Raw genomic sequence first — 24,569 nt, forward strand, 5'->3', positions numbered from 1 at the left:
ATTATCGACGAGAATAATGGTTAAAATGACGTCATTTTTGACCCGTTCCAGTTAGCCTTAAAACCGTAGAGAAATCAAAATGCAACCGAGACATCACCCTTAGTTAAAAAGAAGGGTGGAACGTGGAAACGGCGCATCTACTCCCTACAGAATCTTTTTTAAAAAACCAGGTAGACTCCCTCGCGCGCACGACGTCGACGCGAGTCACGTGAGCGGAAAGACACCGAAGTTTTCGCACGAGAAAGTCGTTTTCTTTTCACAAGTCTCTGTCCGGTTATCCTTGCAAGGTCAACAACGGTTCCGATTTATTGGCCTTTGGGCTATATTTTCCTAACCGTTGGGAGTCTGACGTGTGGGAAGGCAATCACGTGACCCAAAAATCAGACATTTATTTAAATATTTAAAACCAAAACAGAAATAATTAATAAGGTATTTCATATTTTAAACAGTTAATTTTCTTTATCTGACGTCTGGAATCATCAATTTTTTTAAAAAAGATTAAAAATACATTAGAGATCATAATATAAATATTAATATTTTATTTTATTTTTTTTATTTATTTATTTTAGTGTTTTTTTTAAACTTTAAAACAGATTTTAACCTATAAATTTGAGTAGTGTCCTTGTATGCAGCTTTGACATTCTAGAATAGTATTTTACACTTCTTTCCATTGTTACGTAATTTAATTGTGATGCAAATCTTGTTAATGACAATGGATTGCAAATAGAATTCAACGGTTACGTATTAATTTTTCAAACAGTTCCAACGAAAATTAATTTATTTATACGCATTTTATGTGTTTTGCATATTATATCGGCATATTAAATAATGTATGCGATTGACAGTACAAAAAAGATGAGGAATATGCTTCACGCCGTAATATTTAAGCACATGTTTTGTTTATTGTGTAAGGATTGTAGCATCAGTTCGTTTACTTATTTTACTGTATTTATACTGTATATACAGTAGCTTATATAGGCCTACACAATAATATGCATACATGTTATTATAGATACAAAAGTCAGTTAATTAATCAAGTTAACCGACTTTTTTAAATCTCGGTGAACTGAGATTTTTTGGGCCACCCTGTATAAAGTTTCGCATACTTGACTTTTAATAGACATCCTGTACATATATATTATCAAGGCCATCGAGGGGGGAAGCTGGAGACTTTTCTTCCGAGCCCAGAGAAAAATTACGGGCCCATAGTGGTTCCTATTCTTATAAATTAGTGTTAACTTTGGTTAAAGTCTTTTCTTGATTAAAAAAATTTACGTATTTCATTAATTCCAAAAGAAAAGGGGGAACAAGACGGGCACGCTCTATACAAGCTCTCGACGGCCCTGCATATTATTTATATTGTATGCAAAATAAAGTGTTATTTTAAGTGGTGTTTACGTGATGCGAAACATATTCTTTGTCTTTTATGCATTGTAAATCACGCAGTCATCATGTATGCAGGTATTAAAAACAGTTAAAATACATGCAAATTTTTCATTAAATGTTCGTAAAATCTGAATTTTATTGTCATTAATAACATTCATATCCGATTTAAATAAAATAACAATACATAAAATTGTTTAACACTCAACTTAACCATTATAGATATGACTGATATTACTATTTACAGGAATAATTCATCAAAAAAGCTATTTTAAACTTCCCTCTTACTTTAACAATATATCAAATACTTATACTTATTTTATCATTAGAAAAATTGTTCTGCCTAAAATAGAATAAAAGTAAAGGAAAAAGAACTTTATAACAATGACGATAATTTATTAAATTTAATAAGAAGTTCAACAAAGCGATGTAATATTGACCATTTATAAGAATATGAAATGGGTGCCACCGTGTCGTGTCAATTTATAAAAGAAGAGCAAGACACGAAATTCCTCAAGCAATTTATCAATTTAAACTAATTCTCACGATAAATTTCGTAACAATCTCTACAAAAATTGGCACGTGAACAATTTTTACACCCCTCCCTAACGAATCGTAACATCACTTTCGTATAAATAACCTTGATTTCTTTCCTTTCCCACAGAACAAACCTGAGAGACAGGATGCTAAATGGTGGTTCAAAAAGTAGGTCTACCACTAAACCACATAACGTTGCGGAGTTTTTTTTTTTTTTGTAGAGTAACGATTCTACTTGTCAAACCTCTTTAATAAACAACACCCTCACACAAGTAAAATAGGGAATACGTAAAAAAAAATGGCGGTTAATTAAAGATCATTTCCGCTCGATGGATCTGCACTCGTCCATCACGTTGCTTCAGGCACAAAGGAGCATCAAGGAGGGAGTTCACGAGCTCTGTTTTTAGTTGTTCCATGCCCAAATTCGAATGTTTTTTAGAAGGTGAGTCGATAGGCCAATGTACTTTTTATATAGAGGTGAGAGTATTTTGCATTATGTTACGAATTACAATAGGAACGAACCCATGCGTGCCTTTTATTCAATGTAGAAGGCATGCTTTAAATGTCTTCTTAGATTGCTTAATTGAAATGCTGCATGCTTGATCTGATTCATAAAGTGGTAGGACCACATTCGATATATTCTACATTTTTACTTTATTGAATTAAATTGCTACAATTCTTTTAAAATCGTTTTCGTGGCATATAAAAGGAAAACGCGTGTCTTATTTTTAGATATTTATGAAATGCTTATTTTTAAATTTTGATTTTTTAAAAATATATACTAAACAATTTTGTTATAAAATTATATCAGTTATGCATAAATATTTCAATTATAGCTGTTAGTAAGCCTGTATTATAAGAATCGTGGAAGAGGCCGTCGAGAGAATGATGGGATTTTTTCTCCGGGCCCGAAGAATACTCGGGCCTATAGTAATTCCTGGTGCCATAAAATTGGCATTGTTTTTATTAAGAAAAATAAAATAAAATCTGCTTTTTATTAATAAGGAAACAATATGCATATTTTTATTTGTTCAAAGAACAAAAGGTTAAACCGCTCTACCCTGGGCCCCATATAAGCTCTCGACAGTCTGGTTGTAGTTTCGTTCTTACGAATGAGAAGCAAGCCCATGGCTTTTATGTTTTTTTTTTTTTTTTACTTTTGTTTATGTTTTAACTTACATATTTTAAAATTTATTTATTTTTAAAAGAAAATATATAAAATATTGCATATAAAAATTAATTTTAGTCAATAACACTAGTAATATATTCAGAAAGAGTAAATTTTACTTAAAACATTCATAAAATTTGAATATATTTGATGATGAAACACATTATAAATTTAATTAAAAATTATATTTTTATAAAATTAACAAATATTTTGTCAATAAGCAATGTTCAGTCTACAATTTCTAGAACTTGCACGTCTGCTTGTATATTCTTCGATTCAAAACTAGTAACTCGAAGAACCTAGACAATTTAGGGGGCCCAACAATTACTCTATAGTTTAATTAGGGGTTGATTGAGCACGCATGAATCTCTAAGATTGCATGTTTGCGTTGATAAACATAAACCTTTGTATAGCGCATTCCTTGACTTTTGCAGCGCTATAATGAATTTAAATAATGTAAATACGTTTTTAAAATGTAATTATAAAATATAAAATATATAAAATTTTAATGCTTTTTAAATAAATTCAGTATTCTAAAAACTCAAATTTACGCTTTAAATTTATCATGATGCTTTATACTGTATTAAAAATGAACAAAGCACCAATTTTATTGTATATGTGACGAATATATTATTAAGAAGTGTATTAAAAAACTCGATAGAATTCGATTCTTCTTTATAATTATTATATATACTCGTATCTGTCTAGAGACGATAATTTTGTTGTCACTTGTCTGTTATATTGTTTTGCTCAAGCTGTTGTCGGTGTTCTCTTGGCCTAGACACATTACACTCTCTCCCTTCATTCAACTGGTAAGACGGTCCCTGGACCAAACAGGATGCTGCTTTTAAAGGGCGACAATTGTTCCCACAGCTGAGAAAGCAGCTGTACTTACCGGATGCCCGTATGTAAGGTTGTGATGATGTCTTATGGGCAGGTATCTCCCTTCCTCCCTTCCTATCCACTACATTAAACAGCTGTTGCTTCACACCTCTAACTACAGGATATACAGTGTGCTACTTATATAAATAGCTACTTTCTATATATTTCTATATCAAAATTCGGTTTTTGCGGTGCTTTTAATAAACGAAGCAATATTAATTAAGTATTTTATCTCTAAATGCATCAAAAAGAAAAAAAAAATAGCGTAGAAAATGTTGTTACAAGTAAACTTTTTGCGTCATTTTTTTGCAGTTTTCTGTTTATTTTAATGCAGTGTTTATGTAGAAAATATATTATTTAAGTCCCTCAAACACTACTAATTAAGAACAAAGTAAGCGACGTAATCAAACACTATCCCTGTGTAGCATCTTTTAAAATTAACTCTGACAAGGACGGGGATGAAAGAGTGCGATCACCTCCATAGTCCCACTTTTCCATTGTACCAATGGTTGAATGAGTTCAACCTCCTCCCCCTAATATGCTAAGGTCGTGTTGGACCAATGTCAGCATTGGGTGGCTGCAGTTCGCGAGGCGAGGTTTACGTCACGGTTCACAGTTTAGATCCGCCACTCCCGATCTAACTTTTGACTGTTTGTATACTACTTTTTTACAGTGTGATAATATGTTGAAACACGTTCATTCCTCATCTTCGAGCCTCTCTACGTATCGTTGTAGTGGACGTGATAATGTTAGTGTCACCAGTTTGGGCAGTAGTGGTGCTCAAGATCCACTTTCTAGCAGATCTAGCAGTTCCAGTAGTCTTCACGAACCTAATCTTCACACTCAAAAGGTATGTTTAAACTTAAAATTAGATTAAATGTAACTGTTAAAACTGTAGATTATAGTGTTTTTTAGTTGCATAATATACCTGCTTTGGCGTTTAGCCAGGTGAAGCAGGAAGCTCTGACGATCAGCGCGTGGTTCCTGATATGACAGGTGGGTTTAAGTAAGCTGGAGGGTATATTTATGAAGAAAAGAACGGAAGGATACGTTTTTAAACACTAACAAACCAACTGCTACACGTGAAAAGTTCGAATATTGTAATTGGAAGTAAACAATAGAGCATAGAAGATCGAACCATTAATGAGCACCCCGCATTTCATCCTTTAAGAGAGCAATTCCTGTCATAAAAAATGCCACAAAACTAGCTTAAAATATAGAAATAGAAGGGGGTATAATTTGTAGAAATCTTTGTGTTTGGTGATTTTATTGCATCTTCTGTTCTGCAACAGTGATTCGTGTAAGACATGATTCGACTACTTAAAAGTCGCTCTATTGCTTTGACCTCTTGACTTCGTTCTCCATATTCGTTTGAAATCCTGTTTCACTCACGCAAAATTGTGTGATTCGCTTGAATTATATTTTTCTTATGAAGAATAAGAGTTCTAAAAAACATAAATTTGACGTAAAATTATAGATATTTAACTTTAAAGAAAGCTTAAATGATTGAAATCAAAAGTATAAATTTAGCATGACTCTTAAAAATTTGCGTATTGAAAGCATTTTGGGTTAAAAAAATTTAATAAGTATGATGATATTTAAAAAATAAGTCTCAAAATCAAAATTTGGCCTTATAAACTCTTGAAATAGGAGCATAAAACTTAAAAGTCCGCATATTAAAAGCATTGTCTTAGACTTAGTTATTACTTAATGAGGTAATATTAAGAATATAAATTCCAAAAAGTTTACATTTGGCCTAAAATTACAGTTATAGAGCTTATAGTTTTAAAAGAGCTTATAAAACATGTATTAGGCTTGAAATTAGCTTAAAAATTCGCATACGACGCGTGTTTTGAATAATAATTTTAAAATTATAATCGCTTAATAAACGAATTAATAAACTTTTATTTCCAGTTTTTTAGATTAATTAATTAATTATCTCGCTAATTAATTAGCTATCAAATAAAGATATTCTGCTATTATTAATCTTATCAACAATTAAAACAATGTTAAAAACTAATTAAATTAATTAATTAACATGACGTAAACATAAATGAACTTTTAAATTATAACTTTCTTTATCTGATAACAGTTAGTAATTTCTTATATGAATTATACTAAGAACGAATTTCCCATTGTCTACTCTGCACTTAAAAGGTGAAAGGTCATCGTTGGATAGCTCCAAAACACTCGTTAAGAAGATTGATTGATTAATATATTTAAACGTTAAATGCCATTAATGTTCGTATAAGTATGAATGAATTTTCATGATGCACATTCCTTTCAAGATAAACGGCAATTTAGATGATGATGATGATGATACTCGAATTTGGTATGTTCATAATGAGTGTCGCAAGGATTTCGGTTATGTTTTATGTAATTTTAGGTATTCTACCGTAGATTTTTATTTGAAAAATTGCTGTTTATATTGAAATTTATGAAACAAAATGTTATTTAACGCTCTCATTACTGAAACAATGTTATAGACATGATGTATGGGTTTCTACTATATATAAATTATAAACTTCTATTGTACATCTATTTTAAAAAACACCCCAAAAGATGCTATTTTTAAGGAAACATAAAAAATGCGGTTATGTATACTGTTTTATTACTAAAACAACGTTGTAAATACGATATATTAAAGTTTATTCACAAATTACTACCTTTAACGCGTATTTTCAGTAAACTAAACGATAAAAATATAATTACATTGATGAAAAAATACTGTTATGTACGCTATTACGCTATGCCATAAATACAATGCATTAAGATATACACACAAAATGAATTTTAATAACAATATTTAGTAATTACGTCCTTTAAATTAATGACGAATTGTAGATTTGTTCGAATGATCTCATTGTTTTCTCTGTGACAGATCCTTTTGACAACTTCTACAATTCGTCATTATTAGTTAACCTTACTTTAAAATTCATCAAAAATATTAAATTTCCATTTAGTATTTTTTTTTTTTTTTTTTAATGTTTCAGAACTTTTACAAAGAGTTTATATTTATATAGAAAAACTATATAAGCTCTTGCAATTAAGTGAGGCGTTTAAGTGAAGTACAGTATATATGAATTGAAATATTATATATATGTATATGTAAGCGGTATATGAGTGAGGTGTATATAATACTATACTTTTATACACATCTCACTCATATATCTCCGTTATAAGTGAGGTAAATGTTGATTAATGTAATTTAATAATGTACTAAATAAATATATTTAAAAAAAGTTAAAGAGTTTCAAGTGGGATATTTAAAAGAGAAAGAAAAATTAAAATATTAAAAATTTCCTAAGAAAAAAATTAATAAAAATTAAATGTTATCAAGAAAAAGGCAATAAAAATGAGATAATTTTTAAGAAAAAGATACAGTAAAAATATAAAAATTTTCAGCAGAATTTCTTTACAAAAAATTTAATTCTTACAAAAAAAAATTATTGATCCATTTCAAAACGTTTCCCGTTTGTATTAACTTCCCACAAATCCGTATTTAACAACGAAACCTTATAATATTTCTACAGTATACGGCTTCTAACATATAATTTAATATCATTCAACCAAATATTTGTTTCCATATTTAATATATTTATAAATCGTCTATAAATAGAAACCAAAATGAGATATATATTTCGTTTTTTATGCATCGCCTCTTCCTATAATAATGGGATTTTGGGGAAAAAATAAATTAATGACGTATTTCCGGTTGGCCATAAAATCACCACCTGGTGACCAAAAGCGGAAATCGGAAATTAATTGTTAAACAATATATGTATATATATTTTAATTTAAAAATTTAACTTTATAAAATATTAAATACCGGTTCGATATATTTACAGTTATCTATCAAACTTGAAGGATGATTTGTATTGTTTATTTGCTGTCTGTCATCGTGTGACATCGTATGACATTCAAATCCATATCGGCGTGTCATTCCGACATGTCGCTATATATATATACATACATATAGAAGACACTTTTACAGCTCTATAAACCTGCCAAAAGTTCACTCCTCTAGCTTTTTCTATCCTGTGGCAGTTATTTTCTAAAATTCCTTACTATAAACTACATTTTTACTCGTATCGAATTCAATTTTGTCAGTGATGTATATATCTTCCATCCATGCAAATGGCTGACACCTGGAAGCTGCCAGATAAAATTTCAATGTTTAAGAAAGAAAAATAAGTCGGCATATACATCTTAGAGCACGTTTCTGTTCTGTTTAAATTGCCAGTTCGACTGTTCCTTGTCATTCTGTTTATAAGGACGGGATTCTGAAGTAGTCCATATGTTTTTGTACACTAGTACAACGGCTGAATACAGCTGTCGCTATTAATATGTCAGAATTTTGGTACTGAAGCTACTGTGTTTAACAATTAGAGATTTGAAAAATAATTAAATTTGATTAAAGTTGAACTTGTTCAGGTTCAGCAATCAGTAATTAGGATGCATACTTCTTGACGTTCCGTAATACTTACCAGTTAAAATTAGTACAGATGAAAATAACTTAACGTAAAAAAAGTTTTGCTTAATATATTTGAGGTGAACGATCTAAATATAAAGTATTCAAAATTTTAAATTAAAAAAGTAATTAAAATAAATATAAATTGATATTTTTTCCAGCTGTGGCCAAGTTTGTAATTTTATACAATTTCTATAATTATGGGGCATTTAAGATGGAAAAGTATTATTATTTTATTTAAATTTTCGACATTTTACTTTGTTTTTCTGGAAAATTGTTTTCATTTTATTGCTTTTTGTCCATAGAATTTAATCCTACTTAAAGGTTAAGCGATGACCTTTCAACTTTTATGACCTTTTATGACTGGGAAAGTGACGGATGAAGGTCGTAAATGTGTCATTTACGTAAAAGTAATGGTTATTTAATAAATTAAAATGACTTCCTTATGTTTTTTATAATAAAAAAATTTATTTTTATTATATAATTAGCATTTAAATAATGCTAATTCGTTGATTTTAAACAGTTGAACTTGTAATAAATGTTATATAATTTTGTATTAATTTTTTTATAGCTTCAAGCAATATTAATAAAAATGTATTTTTATTTAATTTTAAAATTATGATAATTTGTCTACATTTATACGACTTAACGACGGTCTTCAACAACCAATTAAGCCAGCCGTATTTTCCTCATAAGCTCAGTATTATAAACTGAAATTACGTTCATAGCAATTTTACCTGTATAATACCAAACGTAGATAAACAACAAACAAAAATTACCGTTTTAAATATGTTATTTCATACATTTATAAAATAAAAATTATATTTGTCATAAGGCAAAGTTTGTAAAAGGAGCGGTCGTAAAGCGAGGGCCTTCAAATATAATCAGGAAAATTGCGTATATTTATGAAAAATACTATAATTTAATAATAATTTCGGCTTATATTTATATATTTTTTATAAAAATAAATTTCCTTTGTATTCGAAAATCATTTTCCTGCTATTTTTCTATATATTTTTATAATTTTTAAATAGAAACATGTCAAAAATCTTTAATAAGATGTTTCATTGATACAGTTTTATGCTTTGCTATTTTATATTTATATTTTAAGAAACTAAACATATCATTAGTTACAGATCGTTTCATTTCAGGAAATTATAAAATTATTATTATAAATTTTGTTATTGTCATCAGGAACTATATTTATTGTTTATAGCTTTAGTATGGACATAATTTATAACTATGAACTGTCGGCATTCTGTTATGTTAAATCATTGATTTATAATAGTAAAATAAGAAAAAGCTTTACTTATAACAATACTGTATCACCGAAAATTAATTTAGTTCTATGAGCAAGTAAGTTCTTTCCTTGATTCAAGAAACCTTCACATAGCTAGATCATACTTCAGATTTGTCAATTCAGAGTATACCCGACACATGTTGCAGTTAAAATAACATGAATGAGGGATAGGGAGAGATGCCCTACCTCAAATTTATCCATTATGGGTATGCCTGACACATAATACAGTCAGCCAGCATGAATGAAGGGTTGAGGAACAATGCCTCGATTCCTTATACATCCAGAGCTCTTTCAACAGTGATAACTTGTAATTCTAACTCGAGTGTTATAAATCTAGTTTAAGGTCACTAATTTTAGACTATGTTATAGGCTTAATTTTTCTTTAGTAAGTGTCCAATAAATTTAATTAAACATTTGAATTTCAGGTTCCATTAAAAATCTATGCTCGAGTTTTATGCTCGGATATCGAATACAAAACAATATCCGTAGGATATCACACGACTAGCAAAGAGGTAGTTCGGATGTTGCTCGGAAAATTTAAGATGAAACATAGAGATCCGAATTTATTTTACCTTACAATGGAAGTATGGGTGAGAAAAACAGGCATTCCCATACAAACAATGATGGTCTTAGATGATGAAGCTTGTCCTATTAAGTTACAAAGTTGTCATCCTCACGGAGAATCAAAGTAAGTTCTTTATTTATTTCGAATGTTTGTTAGTAAATTATAATTAAATTTAATTATTTTATTATTATTTATTTAGATTTTCATTACAAATGAAGAGAGGCGGTTTAGTAAAAGTGTATGATAGTTGTCTAATGGCGGGGGTAAGTTACACTATTCAATTATTAAAAAATAACAATTTAATTAGGAAAATAAGGAATAAAATGTTTAATGCCCAGTAAGGTTTGGAAAGTAATTTGAAATTTGATAATTTGTATAGTTTTTTAAAATTACTTTCGTTCTTTGATACCGTGGCTTTTTTTTAATACTCTTCGTGAGTTAGGCCAGGCTCACAATGGAAAAGTAAGTACAGTAATAAGGAATAGGGCCGCCATTTCTGAGCTGCTCTTGGCTCTAACCTGAATCCTCCATAGCAACAGGATAATACGTAGTACTTTTACTGCTTGCTTTTTCATAATTTATTTTCGCGCTATTCTAAATAAAATAAGCTTTCAGATAAATAAATTAGTTAATTTTGTGCTTTTAGATAATTTATGTAAAAATTTTTATATATTCTAGTCAATGTACAAAAGTTTATTGGTATCGGAAAGAACAACAGCCGAAGAATTGATTCAATTATTGTTGCATTGTTATAATTCGACGGAGATGCCTTCGAAATTTTCGTTATATGAATTATGTTTTATGAGAAAATGTAAGTTTTTATTTTAATTTTATACAGATATAGTTCCTTATGTATTACAAATAATAAAGGTTTATAATAATTTAATTTCAGACGAAAGAAAACTAAATGCTAACGAACAACCTCTACGCATCCAACAGAACTGGCCACTTCCAGGACAATACGCCTTTCAGTTGAGGAGGAATCCTAATAATACGCCAATTAAAAGGGTAAGATTTAATGGTGTTACTTTACTTTTTTTCTTGTTTTTTCGTTAACATTGCCAGGTGTTCGGTTTTTAAGTACAGAATTTGAGTCATTATGAAATAAAGAAATATGTAAAACTGTTAGACAAAATCCGATAGTCAAAACTTTAGTAGTTGGGTGCATTTGCAATGACTGTCTGAATATGGTCGTCTAGGAGTAGAATTGTGCTGATTGGCTAAAATAATAGACAAAATTCTGTATCAGGACAATATGCTCAATTTGCATATAATAATTTAGAAAGCTGAAGATAAAAAACGTGTTTCATTTGCAAAAATAATAGATTTAACCGGAGTCCTTAATAAATCAGTAGGATGCATTAAAAAAATATTTGCTTGAATTTGGTAGTTTAGGAATAGAATGTATCTTACTATAGTATACTCGAATTGTTACATTTACAAAAATATCAAACTAATTTAAACAGTTGGGAAGAGAAAGGATGAGCAACGCAACACGTCAGCAATCTGCCAAGAGAGAGACCTCTGTGGAAGACTTTTATAGGAAACCATCTCCTATTTAGGTGTTAGCCACGTGAAGAAAATCCGAAAAACAACCCGTTGGTGAGGCGCGAACCTGCGATCAACTACCAGTGTTCATGGTTTTATCCATTCGGCCACTGCTGGGCTGAGAAGAAAGGCAAAAAGTGAATATGATAAAAAATAAGTGTTTGGCTGCCTCAGATGGGAAATTTCGTTTGCAATTATACCAATTAGACAACTGGAAATTAAAAAGAATCGAGTGTATTTGTGGAAAATATCAATAATATGAATTTGGTGGCTTGGGATCTAATGGAATATATTTCATTCAGAAAATTACTGGAGTAAACTCAGTGGCGTAGCGTGGGTGTCAGCCGCCCGGGGCGAAGGAAAATTTCGCCCCTCCTAAATAAAATACGGGGAATCCCTACAAGTCAGTACAGACGGTATTGTCAGTCGCTACAATGAGCAAGATGTCATTATTATACATTCATTTAAAGAAAGGGGATTCCCCAGTTTCGTCACAGAATAAGTAATGAAAAATTCCATGCTCATTTCAATCGGTCCGAATCGTAGGTGCGACAGAAATGTAAAAATTTGAACCATTTCATTTCATAAGATATTATTATTATTAATTGTGAAAAAATGCTGCCCCCACTACGCTACGCCACTGGGTAACCTGGATAGTCAAAGGAATAAGTTGCATTTATATAAATATCTGCTTGAATTTGACAGTCTGGCAAGAAAGATGTTGAATGCATTCACAAAAATGACGAAGTGAATCAGACAGTGAAGAACAGAAATAAAACAAACTGTTCTTTCTGTTATAAAAGTACCAAACTGCTTAGTATAAAACTAACCATCTTATATATTTTTTCTTTCAATAAATACTTATATAAACAGTAGGCTATATATATCTGGTGTCTTTATGAAAATCGTTTTGCAATACTTTGTTTTATCATGCAAAAGTCATTAAGTTCTTGCTTTTATTACAGAACCATTGGCTTTTTTATCAAGAAAAACCGTTGCAACAAACAAGAAACGAAATCCATCTACATCATCATCAACATCAACAGCAACAGCATGAAATTCATTCAGAAACATTACATTCATCCCAACCAGTTTTCAATGATTACGAAAACTATTTCTATATTTAAAAGTTCAAAAAACATTTTTCATTTATTGTAAATTTTCTAGTCATACAATGAAAGTTTATCATTTATATTGTGTACAAAGTTTGCTTTTTTCTTCCTGTAGAAATTTCATGAAATTTATTTATATATATTTTTTCCTTTCATCATAATCTAAATTATATTAATTTATAAAAATTTTATTTCATCAGATATTAAAGCAGATGGAATGAAATTTTTGGCATGAAAAATTAGAATTGGATTTACTTTGTACTTACTTTTAAGTAAGATATTTCATGTTGCAAAGCATTTAAGCTAGTCTGTTACAGTTTTATAAATATGTAATATCATAATCAAAGTTTTGTACATAAATTGTATTTTAAATAATCAGCATTTATAAATTTAGGGCATTTTGAATTTTATCTTAAGGTGAATATATAAATTTGTTATATTTAGAGTTTATAAATAAAGTTATTATGATCTTATCAGTTCTCTTTTTGGTTTTAACTTCAATATTTTAATTATGCAATCACGATAATCATACCAAAAACTTACAAACTCTATTTTGTATTGCACTTTTACAGAGGATATCAATGGTCCCGTACATTGTGACAAAGGCCTCGATTTTTCCATTGCAATAAATCTGTGCTGTAATAGGATTGGAGGCATCCCATTACATCTCGAGCCTCCAATGGTTGAGAGATATCATTTTTTGAAATAATAACTTTATACTTACTGCATTTCTGCAATAAAAATTTCCTGTATTCAAAGTTAATTGATTTGTTCATATAATGATTTGAAACAATAAATAGCTAATTTCAATTTACTCATTACGATTGGTTTGATAGGTAATGGGATAAATCTTGTAAGAAATAAACTCATCCATGCATTTGGCTATCCCAAAAAACTCCCTAAGATCCAAATGTAGAATCTGAGGTTTTTGTTGTCTTGCCCATACATCGAAATAGTAAGAATTGCAGGCCTGGAGATTACCAAGTATGAATGTATTGAATTTGATATGTGTCTGATTTGTTATACAGAACCATCTGTACAGTATGAATCATCATGAATTTTCAATGATAATTCAGAAAAATAGTTAAAAAAAAATTGAATATTTAGATTGTTTGATTTTAATAAAAAGTCAGTTTAAATGTTAGAACATTCCAATTTTTGGAACACAGTAAACTGTTCAATTTGAATGTGTAGTACCTGAAATAGGTCTGTAAACTAGGCCAAAAATATTTGTTTTTAATAAAATATTGCTGATAGTAAGGAAGGTTTAAGATTGATTATTGTTAGGATAAGCTCTAGCTTTGAACAACACAGAACAAATTTAAATCAATTCTTCATAAAAACAAGAGAATATCTTAGTAGTTAGTCATCTGACTGACAACAAACAATAGAGATTGCCAATATTGTTTATTATAAACTTTTTTCTTATAACTACATAATGGAATATATCTTTAGAATCTTGATTCTATTTCCATTTATATCAAATAGCCATCAAATACTAGAATTATTCTATTTCTTTTATAATAAAGATTTTCTTTGAAATACTTATCATAAAAAAATTAGATAATCATAGCATTTGTTGCAGGTACTTCTTTTTCCATTAATTTATGAAATAATCCTAGATTGTATTCCATCTCTTATATTCTAATAATAATCAAATATAACTTTAAGAATGATGATTAATCTACTAAGTTATATATACAATAATGATTAGAGTTTCTAAACTGAGGGTAGCAAGCCACTTTTTGAACACATCATTACAAAACGTCAGTCAGTTTTACATTCAATTATAATCAATAATAAATTTCAAAAAACAGCAGTAATAAAATAATTAAATATCTCCTCGTGTCAAATGAAGTTAAGCGGGTCTTGAAAGTTACCTGGGTTAGTTGTTATTTTAAAAATTGTATTGTTCTAAAAAGTTTGGAAAGCACTGCAATAATTAATTACATCCTCTGTAGAAACTAATGTAAATTCCTAATCAGGGAATTCAGATTTAACAATTTGATAGCAGAAAAACAAAATCATATACTTTAAATTTAATTAAAAACCCACTTATATACCTAATGAATAAAATATTTCAGTAATATATAAATTATTTTTTGATAGTTTATTCATGATAATCTTGTTTCAATAGTTTCTTTAACTCTTTTTGGAGATATGTTGTTTTTAACTCCACAATTGTTTTAGTCCACAATGGCTTGATTGGTTAATAGGGTTTATTTGGTGCAAAGACCATTTAAGTTAAGCTATGCCATACTAATCCTACAGTGAGGCAGCTGAGTGATGAGAGATAGGATTCTAACATAACTGAATCAAATCACTCATAAAAATTGCTCAAGATTTGACCCAAATTAGAATCCCTCAGGGCAGCAGACTAATACTTTTACTTTTCTGTCATCCAGCAGTCTGTTCATAATAACTGAATGGGAATCGAAAAATGCAAATTTTTCTTACTTCTGGACAGTTATACACCAACAGAAATTACAACTTAATTAAACATTGGTATTAAAAAATTTTATTTGAAACGCTTTTCCAGACTAACAGACATTTTTATAATCAGAAAAGCCAACAAATACTTTTGGTATAAGCAACATATTATTATTTATTTTTCACTAAAATACTACTTTGTAAATGACAATAAATTCAATAAAAATAGTCTTTCATTTAAATATTTTTTCTCCTTACAACATAATACTGCAGTTTGCCAGTCAACAAAAAACATTGCAATTTTGAAGCATTGTGTTCTGTTAGATTGTTATTGATATTTTTTAAAAATATAATTTATGATTAACATAGTTAAAAAGTTATATATATATACATACATATATATTTTATATTCTCTGTAATTTTAAATTTTTGACTCTTTAAGTTAGATATTATAACTTAAAATCGTCTTGATTGATGTTGAAAATGTTTATGATCCCATAGAAGATATAATTACATGATATGCACCATACAAGTTCACAAGATATTTACAACACATCACTATTAAGCGTTGTGTAAAGTATATTGTATAAAACAATTCTTAAATAATCTATTAAGTAAAAATATTTAATAAAATTCTAAACTATCAAGGAACTATTATTAATTATCTAAAACTTAAAACCTATTTTTTTTTAGTTTTTTTTTGTTTTTTAAATCACAGGATTGATTTATATATCACAGATTGATCACTAAATGTTTTTTTTTCTTAAGAACTCATTCTACATAAATCTAACCAAAAAATTATCTTACAATTCGGTATAAATAATCGAATCGTATCAAAAATTAAGATATATGTATGTCTCCGGCATGGAATAATGGTCGTATCTTACAGGTTATCACTAATATAGTTGATATGGTTACATTTATAAATTTGTTAGTAATGTTTGCAGGAATTAATTTGGTTTGTAATGAAATAATTCAATGCATTAAACATAAGAATGTCTCTCTTACTTTGTAGAAATTGATCGTAGTCAACAAGTTATCTACTATTCAGCTTTAACTAATATTTACAAGGTTATCTTCACTTTTTGGCTATCTCTTATCACTTTTGACTGCATTGGTTTTCTGTAAACCAATTTCAAGTTCTTGCTGATCTGAAGAAAAGCACTGCTCCAAAAAATCTTCCATAGTCCAATATAAGTGGAATATTACTTTATGTAAACTGTGTTTCTCATCTGGATATATCTATATATAAATGGTACATTAATGTATTTTGTTTAGTTGAATTAACATATAAAAAGATTAGAATCTTACCTGAGTTCTGAAAATAACACCTGCATCTGTAAGTGCTTTAATCAATAACATTGATTGCTGAATATGGACACTATCTAAAATTTTATAAAATTTATTAATTAATTATTTGTGATTATAAAACTAATTTTCAATATCAATTTTTGAATAAAATGCTGTTTGTTTGTTAAGGGTAAGGCAATGAGAACATGTTTCCTATTACAAATACAAGTATTAAAAACATGATTTCACTTTGATTTTATCTTTCAATTTTTTAATAAGTTTATTTAGACCAGTAATTTTTAACCTCCCCTTTTTTTGAAGCTTGCACTCTAACTGGCTTATCTTAGTATGTGTGACACATCTGATATCTTACTATTTACTTAAATAAATTATTAAATTTCAGGTAATCATGTAATACCCATAGAAACCTGTAACACTCTAGAATAATCTTTCTTTTCGTGTTTAACTCTTCCCACCTTATGGACCTTTTTCTATACTCATCATGGGAATGGCATAAAGAATGCATTCCTGGCCATGAGTATGGCCAGGCTCATAATGGGGATGGCCAAGTGGCAAGGAATAAGATCCATCATATCTAGGTCAATTCACCCATAAAAATCTCTGAGCCAACCACAATTAAAATCCAATTCTCCAAAACAGCCATCCTGGAGTGTTATAAAAACCATGATGAAAACCACAGATTTAGATTGTTATAATAACTAAAACATATGTTTAAGCTAATTTAAAATTAAATAAAATTACCATCTGCAGTGCCATGAACAAGTAAATACTTCTTCCTTCTCATATTAGCAGCTTTTTTCATTAAATCAGCTTTTTTATAACCAATAGAATTATCAGATGGATCAGAAAACTGCATGTATCTTTCAGAATAAACTGAATCTATAAGAAATTAATGTTTAAATAATTTTTATCAAAACATTACTATATTATTTGATACTTATCTCACCATAATAAAGCCAGCTGGTAATAGGTGCAACAGAAATGCCACAAGAGAATGCTCCATCATCAGAAGCTAATGCCATTGCTGAAGCATATCCACCATAAGCCCATCCCCATATGGCAACTCTCTTTTCATCAATAAATGGTAAGGCACTCTTCATATATCTAATTGAATATCCACATTTTGATAGAATGAACACATTATCATTTAATTTTAAATTTTCATCTGTTGTATATGATAAATTAAGATGTTTTACCTAGTAACAGATACCTGATCTTCTACTTCAACAGTACCTAATCTACGATAAATTTCATGTAGAATTTTTTCTCCTCTGTTTCCACTTCCTCGCCCATCAATCCAAGCATAAATATAATTTTTCTTGCTAGCTAAATAAGTTCCCCAATGAATACTAAATTTTTCATTTACTAATTGGCTTCCTGGTGATCCATCTCTTTAAAAAATTTATTTATGTCAAAATTTATTGAAAAAAATTTATAAAAAGTTTACATTAAACACTAAAATCTAAAATAACTCACACGTTTACTACCATTGGATATTTTGTGATTTCATCATCTCTCAAAATTGCGGGCAGAAATAAACGTACATTTGCTTCTAGAAAATAAAATAAATCAGTAAGTTAGCAATTTTTTAAATTATTTTTCTATTTTTATTGAAAATTTTTAAATTCTTTTGAATATTTTAATGTTTTCTTCAAGAATTAACTTATTATATACTTACTATATCCATTATGCAATGGTACTTTGAAGGAACGAATTTTTGGTAAAGTTCTTTTATCAACTAATTCACGCAGAGCTTTATTATCATTAATGACATACACTAGAAATATTAAAAAAATGTAACAAATATAATTTATTAGAAATTTATAATTAAATTAATAAAAGCTACAAATTTAGTGTATGATTTGTCACTTACATTTGCTTATTTCTACATGTAGTGTAGTACAAAAGTCAGTGAATTAAGAAATGCTTTAAGAGCATCTAAAATTGCTTTACAACAGTTGCACATTATTATGATTTAATTGCTTCAATGGAAGTATTTTAACCATTTTAGAATAATATATTTTGTAAATAAGATAATTATATGGGTTAATAATAATAATCTGTTTTAAATTAAACTAATGATTCAAACATACACTTAAGCACTAATTTTCCAGCAAATAAACATAAACAAACTTACACTTCAAATGTTTTCGACCACAAATAGAACACTTTTTTCCGTTGTTTCCTGAAGAAGGCCAATAAAAATTTGTGGCCGATAACGTTTGAAGTGTAAGTTTGTTTATGTTTATTTGCTGGAAAATTAGTGCTTAGGTGTATGTTCGAATCTATATATACTGTTCCAGTTTTTTGAGGAAGTTCTATTCAGTATTAAACTAATGATATTAGTTTTATAAACAGGAGGAACTTTAAAAAGTATGTAAGGAAATATATAGTGATGAATCAAGGATATTAACATTGATCGTCCATGGTGTTCATCTTTACAAGAGTTTTAGATCAACATAAAAATAAAACATATCTAAATCATGCATACATATACCTTTTACATTAACAAGGATATATTAATCAGTAAGATGTAACACAGAGAAATTAATAGAAATTGTTTTACTGTGGTATATTTGATAAAATAGTAATTAAAAGAGCATAAAAGAACAATAAGACAGTGTTGGCAATTACAAAATAAATGTATTGATATACCAAAACAAAATCTAAAAATAATAACTAACTGCTGGATAGCTGAGGCAGTTAAGGCATCAGCCACTGTTCTGAAGACAGAATTGAATCTAAATGAACAACCCCAGAAATTTTTGGGGTAGTTTGCTCAGATAGGCCATATTCTGTCCCTTACCATCCAGCCATCTTCATTGTAAGCCTCACTGAACTTATGACGATATGACTACAAGGCTCTCTTAATGCGTACAGAGCAGAAAGAATTTACAATTTTTAAGTATTTGTAGTAACCAGGAAAGTCTAAAACAATCTTGCTGTACAGTTTTAATTGAAGAAATTAATGTCTCTCAAATAGTTTCTCAGCATTATAACATATTTTAACTTTTATTTTACAATATTACTGAATTAAGAGACAACAAAAAATTTACTTTTCCAAAATTCTACTTTTTTACTCCTATTTTGCACAAATTCATTAACATAAATAAATATGCTATATGTTATATTCTTGATCTCCATCTTTAATTTCCATCATTACACAAGTATATTGTGTTCCTATTTTTATGATAAAAATATGGAAACAAATTTTATTCTTGTCTACATGTTCTAATTTAATTACCATCAGTTTAATTTTTTGGTAAGAATGTAAGTGGAGCAAGTTTTATGGATTCTGTTAATAAATTAACTCATATTACATTGTGTAATCATTTAACTTTATGTAATGTTTGCATTAAAAAACTAAATAAGTAATTATGACAAAAATTGATTAATCTTATGAAACTAGTTAATAGAGAAAAAATACTTTTTAGTTGGTTTATAAAGTTTGTATCAATTATTTGATCAGTATTTTTGATCCAAATACAAATCATTATCAAGTCTACTATTTTTAACATAAATTGAACAAACATTTGTGAAGAATAGACCTGATGAGAGCAGCATCTACAGACTATAAAAAAGTGGGGCACAAGCTATAAAAAAAGGACATTTTACATACACACAACACATATATATGTATATATATATCCCTTTATTAATGCATTTAATTAATCCCTCGATGCTACCATGTATATCAAAATCGTGTTAATCAAATACAGTGGTACCTCAGTATACCTCGGTACTTGACTGAACAATCACAACCTGCTAGAACAAATTTTGGTTAATAACTAATATTTTTATTTTTATTTTGTCATCATAAAAAAGTTTTTTAAAAAGGGTGAAATGGGATTTTGATAAAATCCCATTTCACCCTTATTTTTCATTAAAGGATTTATATGGTGCTTTAATTCTTTTGTTTTTTTGATAAAAATGAGTAACTAAATAAAAAATAAAATGAAATCTTAGAGCTCCCTTGGGGATTAAGAGAAGGACAACCTGATGACAAAAGGGGCACATGCCCCAAGTAACCCAATGTTAGAGCACCCGACTGACGATAATCTGTATTTGAATCAAAGTACTATTCAAATAAAATAATTTTATGTTGCTTCATAATAATAAAACTGCTTGATTCGGATATTTATTTAATTACCTGAATCAATTATTCAATTTGCCATATTTTGTACTATATGCCAAGTTTTGTACAGTTCAATGAATTAAATGATTCATTTTTCAAATATTGATAATTTTTTAAACAAATAAAATTATGAAAACAGTTTGGCTAACTTATTTATAAATACTTGATATATATTTGTACTAAATAACATATTTTAAATAATCAAAATAATCATACAAAGCTTATTGTCAATGGTTCTTCTCATTTCTATTTGTGGTATATCAGGACCAAGGCACTCAAGAATGAAATATTTAGCATTCAGGCTGAATCTAGCATTATTAAAAAGACAAGATTTCCCCAAATTACATGACAAACATGTGATGTTCTTATGAGAACTGGCTGCAAATAGATGTTGTTCACCCGATTTGTCTTCTAAAGTGCTGATAAAATATCTGAAAAAATTTCTTTTATTTAGAATTAAATATTTGTATTACTATTTTAAATACTGTTAATATATTATTATTATAAACTTTGTAAAAATTAAAACAATATATATTATTAAGATAAAAATCAAGATATAAATATGCCATGGAAATTATGCAGCTGATATAAAAACTTTTGAAAATAATATTAAAAAGTAAGAATTTCAGATAACTTAAAATAATAAAAATGTAACTCAATGATTCTGTATCACATGAAGCAGAGACGTTAAAAAAATAACATGTGCTTAGGACATCAAAACTCAGATAGTAAATTCTAAAATCTAGAAATTCTTTTGCATTCAAATGGAACAATGATGCTGGTTAATTTAGTTAACCAAAAATATTCTTGTGTGAATTTTATGCTGGATATTAAAGATTCTTTTGTTTCTTACATCTGTTAGACTCCTGATTATCCAGATGAGATGAAAGAAATGGTTAAATAAATTACTTTTGCTAAAAGTTAATATAAATTCCTAAAAGAAAAAAATATATTAAATTTATTTGTTTAAAACAATTTATTTCATACTTACACAGCTTGGTTTGCTTTATAATAAGAAAGAAGTTGCACAACATCATATTTTCCACTTGTCAAGAATTGCACACTACTGTTCTAGAAGAAAATTTATTTTTATTAAAATTTAATTTTATATTAAAATTTGTTTAATATCACATTCAAATAATAACCAACCTTTACATTAATCATAGCAACATGTCTAAAATTTCCAGAAAACCCTTCTGACTTGGGAAGATAAATGAAATAATTTTGTTTATTTGAAGAAAAAATAAGAGGATTATTCATTTCAACCCAACCATTCCTGTCACTGCTAACTTGATAATTCTGAATGAAATATTAAAAATGTGTGATAAAGAATCAAATATAAAATACACATTCAATTTAATTTAACGAAAAATTTTGTTTTTATTTAAGGTTTTATAAATTATAAATTTGAATTATTATATACTTTTACACATTTCCATCCTTTATCACCATAGCAGATACTAATAATTGATGAATTTTGAAGCCTCTGCAACCAAACAATTGCTAGCTGATTAGAATCAATCCACTGTACTGAAGTTACATAATAATCTCTGTAAAATATTAAAACAATTGTTTATGATTTTTATGATTAAAGTTTGGTTAATGTTAGGATGACCAAATGAAAAAGTCATTTGTTTGGAGTAAACTTAGTGATGCCTGTGAGATGTTTTGAATGTTATCCTTCAAGTCCATAATAAATAAATATTAAAGATTGAAATATTTTCTCACTATGAAAAGCAAGACAGTAACAAGTGTGGCCAGCTCACAGTATTACCAACTCCACTCTTTGCAAGTAAAGTTTTTGTTTAATCATCCAGATATTAAATTAGTTAATTTAATAGTTCAGAAATATTATTCTTAAGACCAACAGATTTCACAAACTAAAGAGATCTCTGGATCTGTCTCATTGGATCAATTGAAGTATAGTACATCCTGTGAGTTAGATAGATAACTATTGAAATAGTCAAGTGCGTTAGACTATTTTGGAGACACATCTATATAAAATGTTAGGCAGACATTTCTCAATAATACATATTAATATATTCAACAAAGTATACATAGATGTATAGAATAGATTGAGAACTAATGATCTGAAAGTTTTTCTCTGAGTTTGTAGAATCTATGAAGACACAAATATTTTTTACAAGATTACCCACAAACCATTACTGATTAGACACATTATCCATACATTATAATTTATAATCTAAATATATAAAATTACATGTCCTGACTGACTGACTGACTGATTCATCATCACCCAGAGCAAACTGCTGAACCTAAAAAAGTGAAATTTGGTACACAGTTAGGGTACACATCATGAAAATACACACTAACAAGGAATTTTTGGAAATTCCCCCGCAGGGGAGAGGGGGAGAGGATTAAGGCTTAACATGAAAAATGGCTTCTACTGTGCTATTTTAGATGCGATTTTTTGTTTTTGATAGTAGTAACTTAATTTTCAAATGAACCAAATCATATTTACCAAATCATCCAAATTGTTTGCCCAAGCAACTCCGGGCTCATTTGCTAGTTTATAAATAATGAATTACAAACTACAATGTAGGGATCATTATTCACAGATATAAAAATCCTGAATAAGCTATTTAAAAATTTTAAATTTAAACCTAAAAATACTAAATCTAACTATAAAGAAATTGTCTTATGTCAATATAATAAAAGCTACTATATAATATAATATAAATTATATTTTATTAAATTATTAATGAAGCTATATACTTGTCAGCATATTCTCGTGGTGGATGAACAGTCTGAGGTACAAATTTACCAGGAGTAAGATCAACAACAAGCAATTTGATGGTTGGAATTTTTCGATCTGGCTGAAATGATAAATTATTATTATTATTGTTTAGCTGAAATTATTTAAAATAATATTGAACTATTTGCATTTTATTAATTTATTGATAAAATAATCTCTAATATAATATGTACAATCATTTATCAATTAGTTCTTTTTATTTAAAAATAAATTTAACACTTTATCTAAAGATTAAAAATTTTTTATTTTTTTCAGTTAAACCTTAGAACAGTTAATGATGAATAAAAACATTCATATATTTTATTTTCTCTATGATAATCTTAATGAAAAATTTAAAACAACAGTTAATTATAGAATTACTTTTAAAGTACTCAATTTTATGCTTTAAATTACCTTTGGATATCGTATTTGGACAATTTCTGGATATATATTTACATCTTTATGAGAACCATACCATGAATACGATGTAATATCAACTTCTGTGTCATTAAATGTGGCATAACATAATTTTGTACCATCCAAAGACCACCATATTGCCTTGTTAGATAAAAATATTTCCTCTGAAAAATTTAACAAAATGAAATTATGAAAAAATCTTTTGTTTTATTTATATTTTCAAATTACAAATTTAAAAAGTACAATATAAATTTAATGCTCTATAGTATAATGTAATGAATTTAATGCTTTAAATTATAAGGATATAAAACAGTGGTGTGTGGTGACATTTGATGATGGGAAGTTGTGCTGGCCTGGATAGAATCATTGGAAGCGTTATACAATATTTTGGTGTGTAGCATCCACCAGCTAAACCACATGAGGTTGGTGCTCTGTAAAGCACATGCGCAAATACCTGTAATCTGGCTGCTTTACACGATTCAAATATTTTTGCCATGGAAGCTGTCCTGTATTCAACAATACAATGCTTCCATTGGGAATATGCACATATAAATT

The 24,569-nt window shown here is 28.4% G+C and overlaps 2 protein-coding genes across 6 annotated transcripts in view; one reads left to right on the top strand and one right to left on the bottom strand.

Moving 5' to 3' along the window:
- Positions 1 to 236: 236 nt before the first annotated feature.
- LOC136985646 (uncharacterized) lies at positions 237 to 13,439 on the top strand. 4 transcript variants are annotated; one of them, XM_067282971.1, is made up of 7 exons: positions 237 to 429; positions 4,644 to 4,820; positions 10,167 to 10,429; positions 10,506 to 10,569; positions 10,985 to 11,117; positions 11,199 to 11,314; positions 12,820 to 13,439. In XM_067282971.1, the coding sequence occupies exons 2-7, from the start codon at positions 4,653 to 4,655 to the stop codon at positions 12,979 to 12,981; spliced, it is 906 nt and encodes a 301-aa protein (XP_067139072.1). In that variant the 5' UTR covers positions 237 to 429; positions 4,644 to 4,652; the 3' UTR covers positions 12,982 to 13,439. The 4 variants fall into 4 exon arrangements, with proteins under 4 accessions (XP_067139072.1, XP_067139070.1, XP_067139071.1 ...); XM_067282969.1 differs by lacking the exon at positions 237 to 429 and adding an exon at positions 2,047 to 2,088; XM_067282970.1 differs by lacking the exon at positions 237 to 429 and adding an exon at positions 2,105 to 2,362.
- A 2,029-nt stretch (positions 13,440 to 15,468) lies between these two features.
- Positions 15,469 to 24,569, bottom strand: part of LOC136985710 (inactive dipeptidyl peptidase 10-like) — an 82,148-nt gene continuing 73,047 nt past the window's right edge. For both annotated transcript variants that reach the window (XM_067283046.1, XM_067283047.1), the window contains exons 9-21: positions 24,012 to 24,178; positions 23,579 to 23,679; positions 22,266 to 22,392; positions 21,992 to 22,141; positions 21,834 to 21,913; positions 21,059 to 21,273; positions 18,386 to 18,484; positions 18,184 to 18,259; positions 17,904 to 18,098; positions 17,654 to 17,811; positions 17,449 to 17,586; positions 16,708 to 16,781; positions 15,469 to 16,638 (exon numbers count right to left, since the gene is read on the bottom strand). In XM_067283046.1, coding sequence (XP_067139147.1) covers positions 16,486 to 16,638; positions 16,708 to 16,781; positions 17,449 to 17,586; positions 17,654 to 17,811; positions 17,904 to 18,098; positions 18,184 to 18,259; positions 18,386 to 18,484; positions 21,059 to 21,273; positions 21,834 to 21,913; positions 21,992 to 22,141; positions 22,266 to 22,392; positions 23,579 to 23,679; positions 24,012 to 24,178 — 1,733 coding nt within the window. In that variant the 3' untranslated portion in view covers positions 15,469 to 16,485. The remainder of the gene's footprint in view (positions 16,639 to 16,707; positions 16,782 to 17,448; positions 17,587 to 17,653; positions 17,812 to 17,903; positions 18,099 to 18,183; positions 18,260 to 18,385; positions 18,485 to 21,058; positions 21,274 to 21,833; positions 21,914 to 21,991; positions 22,142 to 22,265; positions 22,393 to 23,578; positions 23,680 to 24,011; positions 24,179 to 24,569) is intronic.

This window comes from Centruroides vittatus, unplaced genomic scaffold (genome assembly GCF_030686945.1).
Source record: "Centruroides vittatus isolate TY-2023 unplaced genomic scaffold, ASM3068694v2 contig_975, whole genome shotgun sequence".
NCBI lineage: Eukaryota > Metazoa > Arthropoda > Arachnida > Scorpiones > Buthidae > Centruroides > Centruroides vittatus.

Excerpts from the sequence above, each read along its gene's own strand:
- LOC136985646 (XM_067282968.1), top strand. The coding sequence starts at position 4,509 with ATGCTAAGGTCGTGTTGGACCAATGTCAGCATTGGGTGGCTGCAGTTC. Across the intron at positions 4,821-10,166 it reads CTAATCTTCACACTCAAAAG|GTTCCATTAAAAATCTATGC; the intron begins GTATGTTTAAAC and ends TTTGAATTTCAG. Across the intron at positions 11,315-12,819 it reads ATAATACGCCAATTAAAAGG|AACCATTGGCTTTTTTATCA; the intron begins GTAAGATTTAAT and ends CTTTTATTACAG.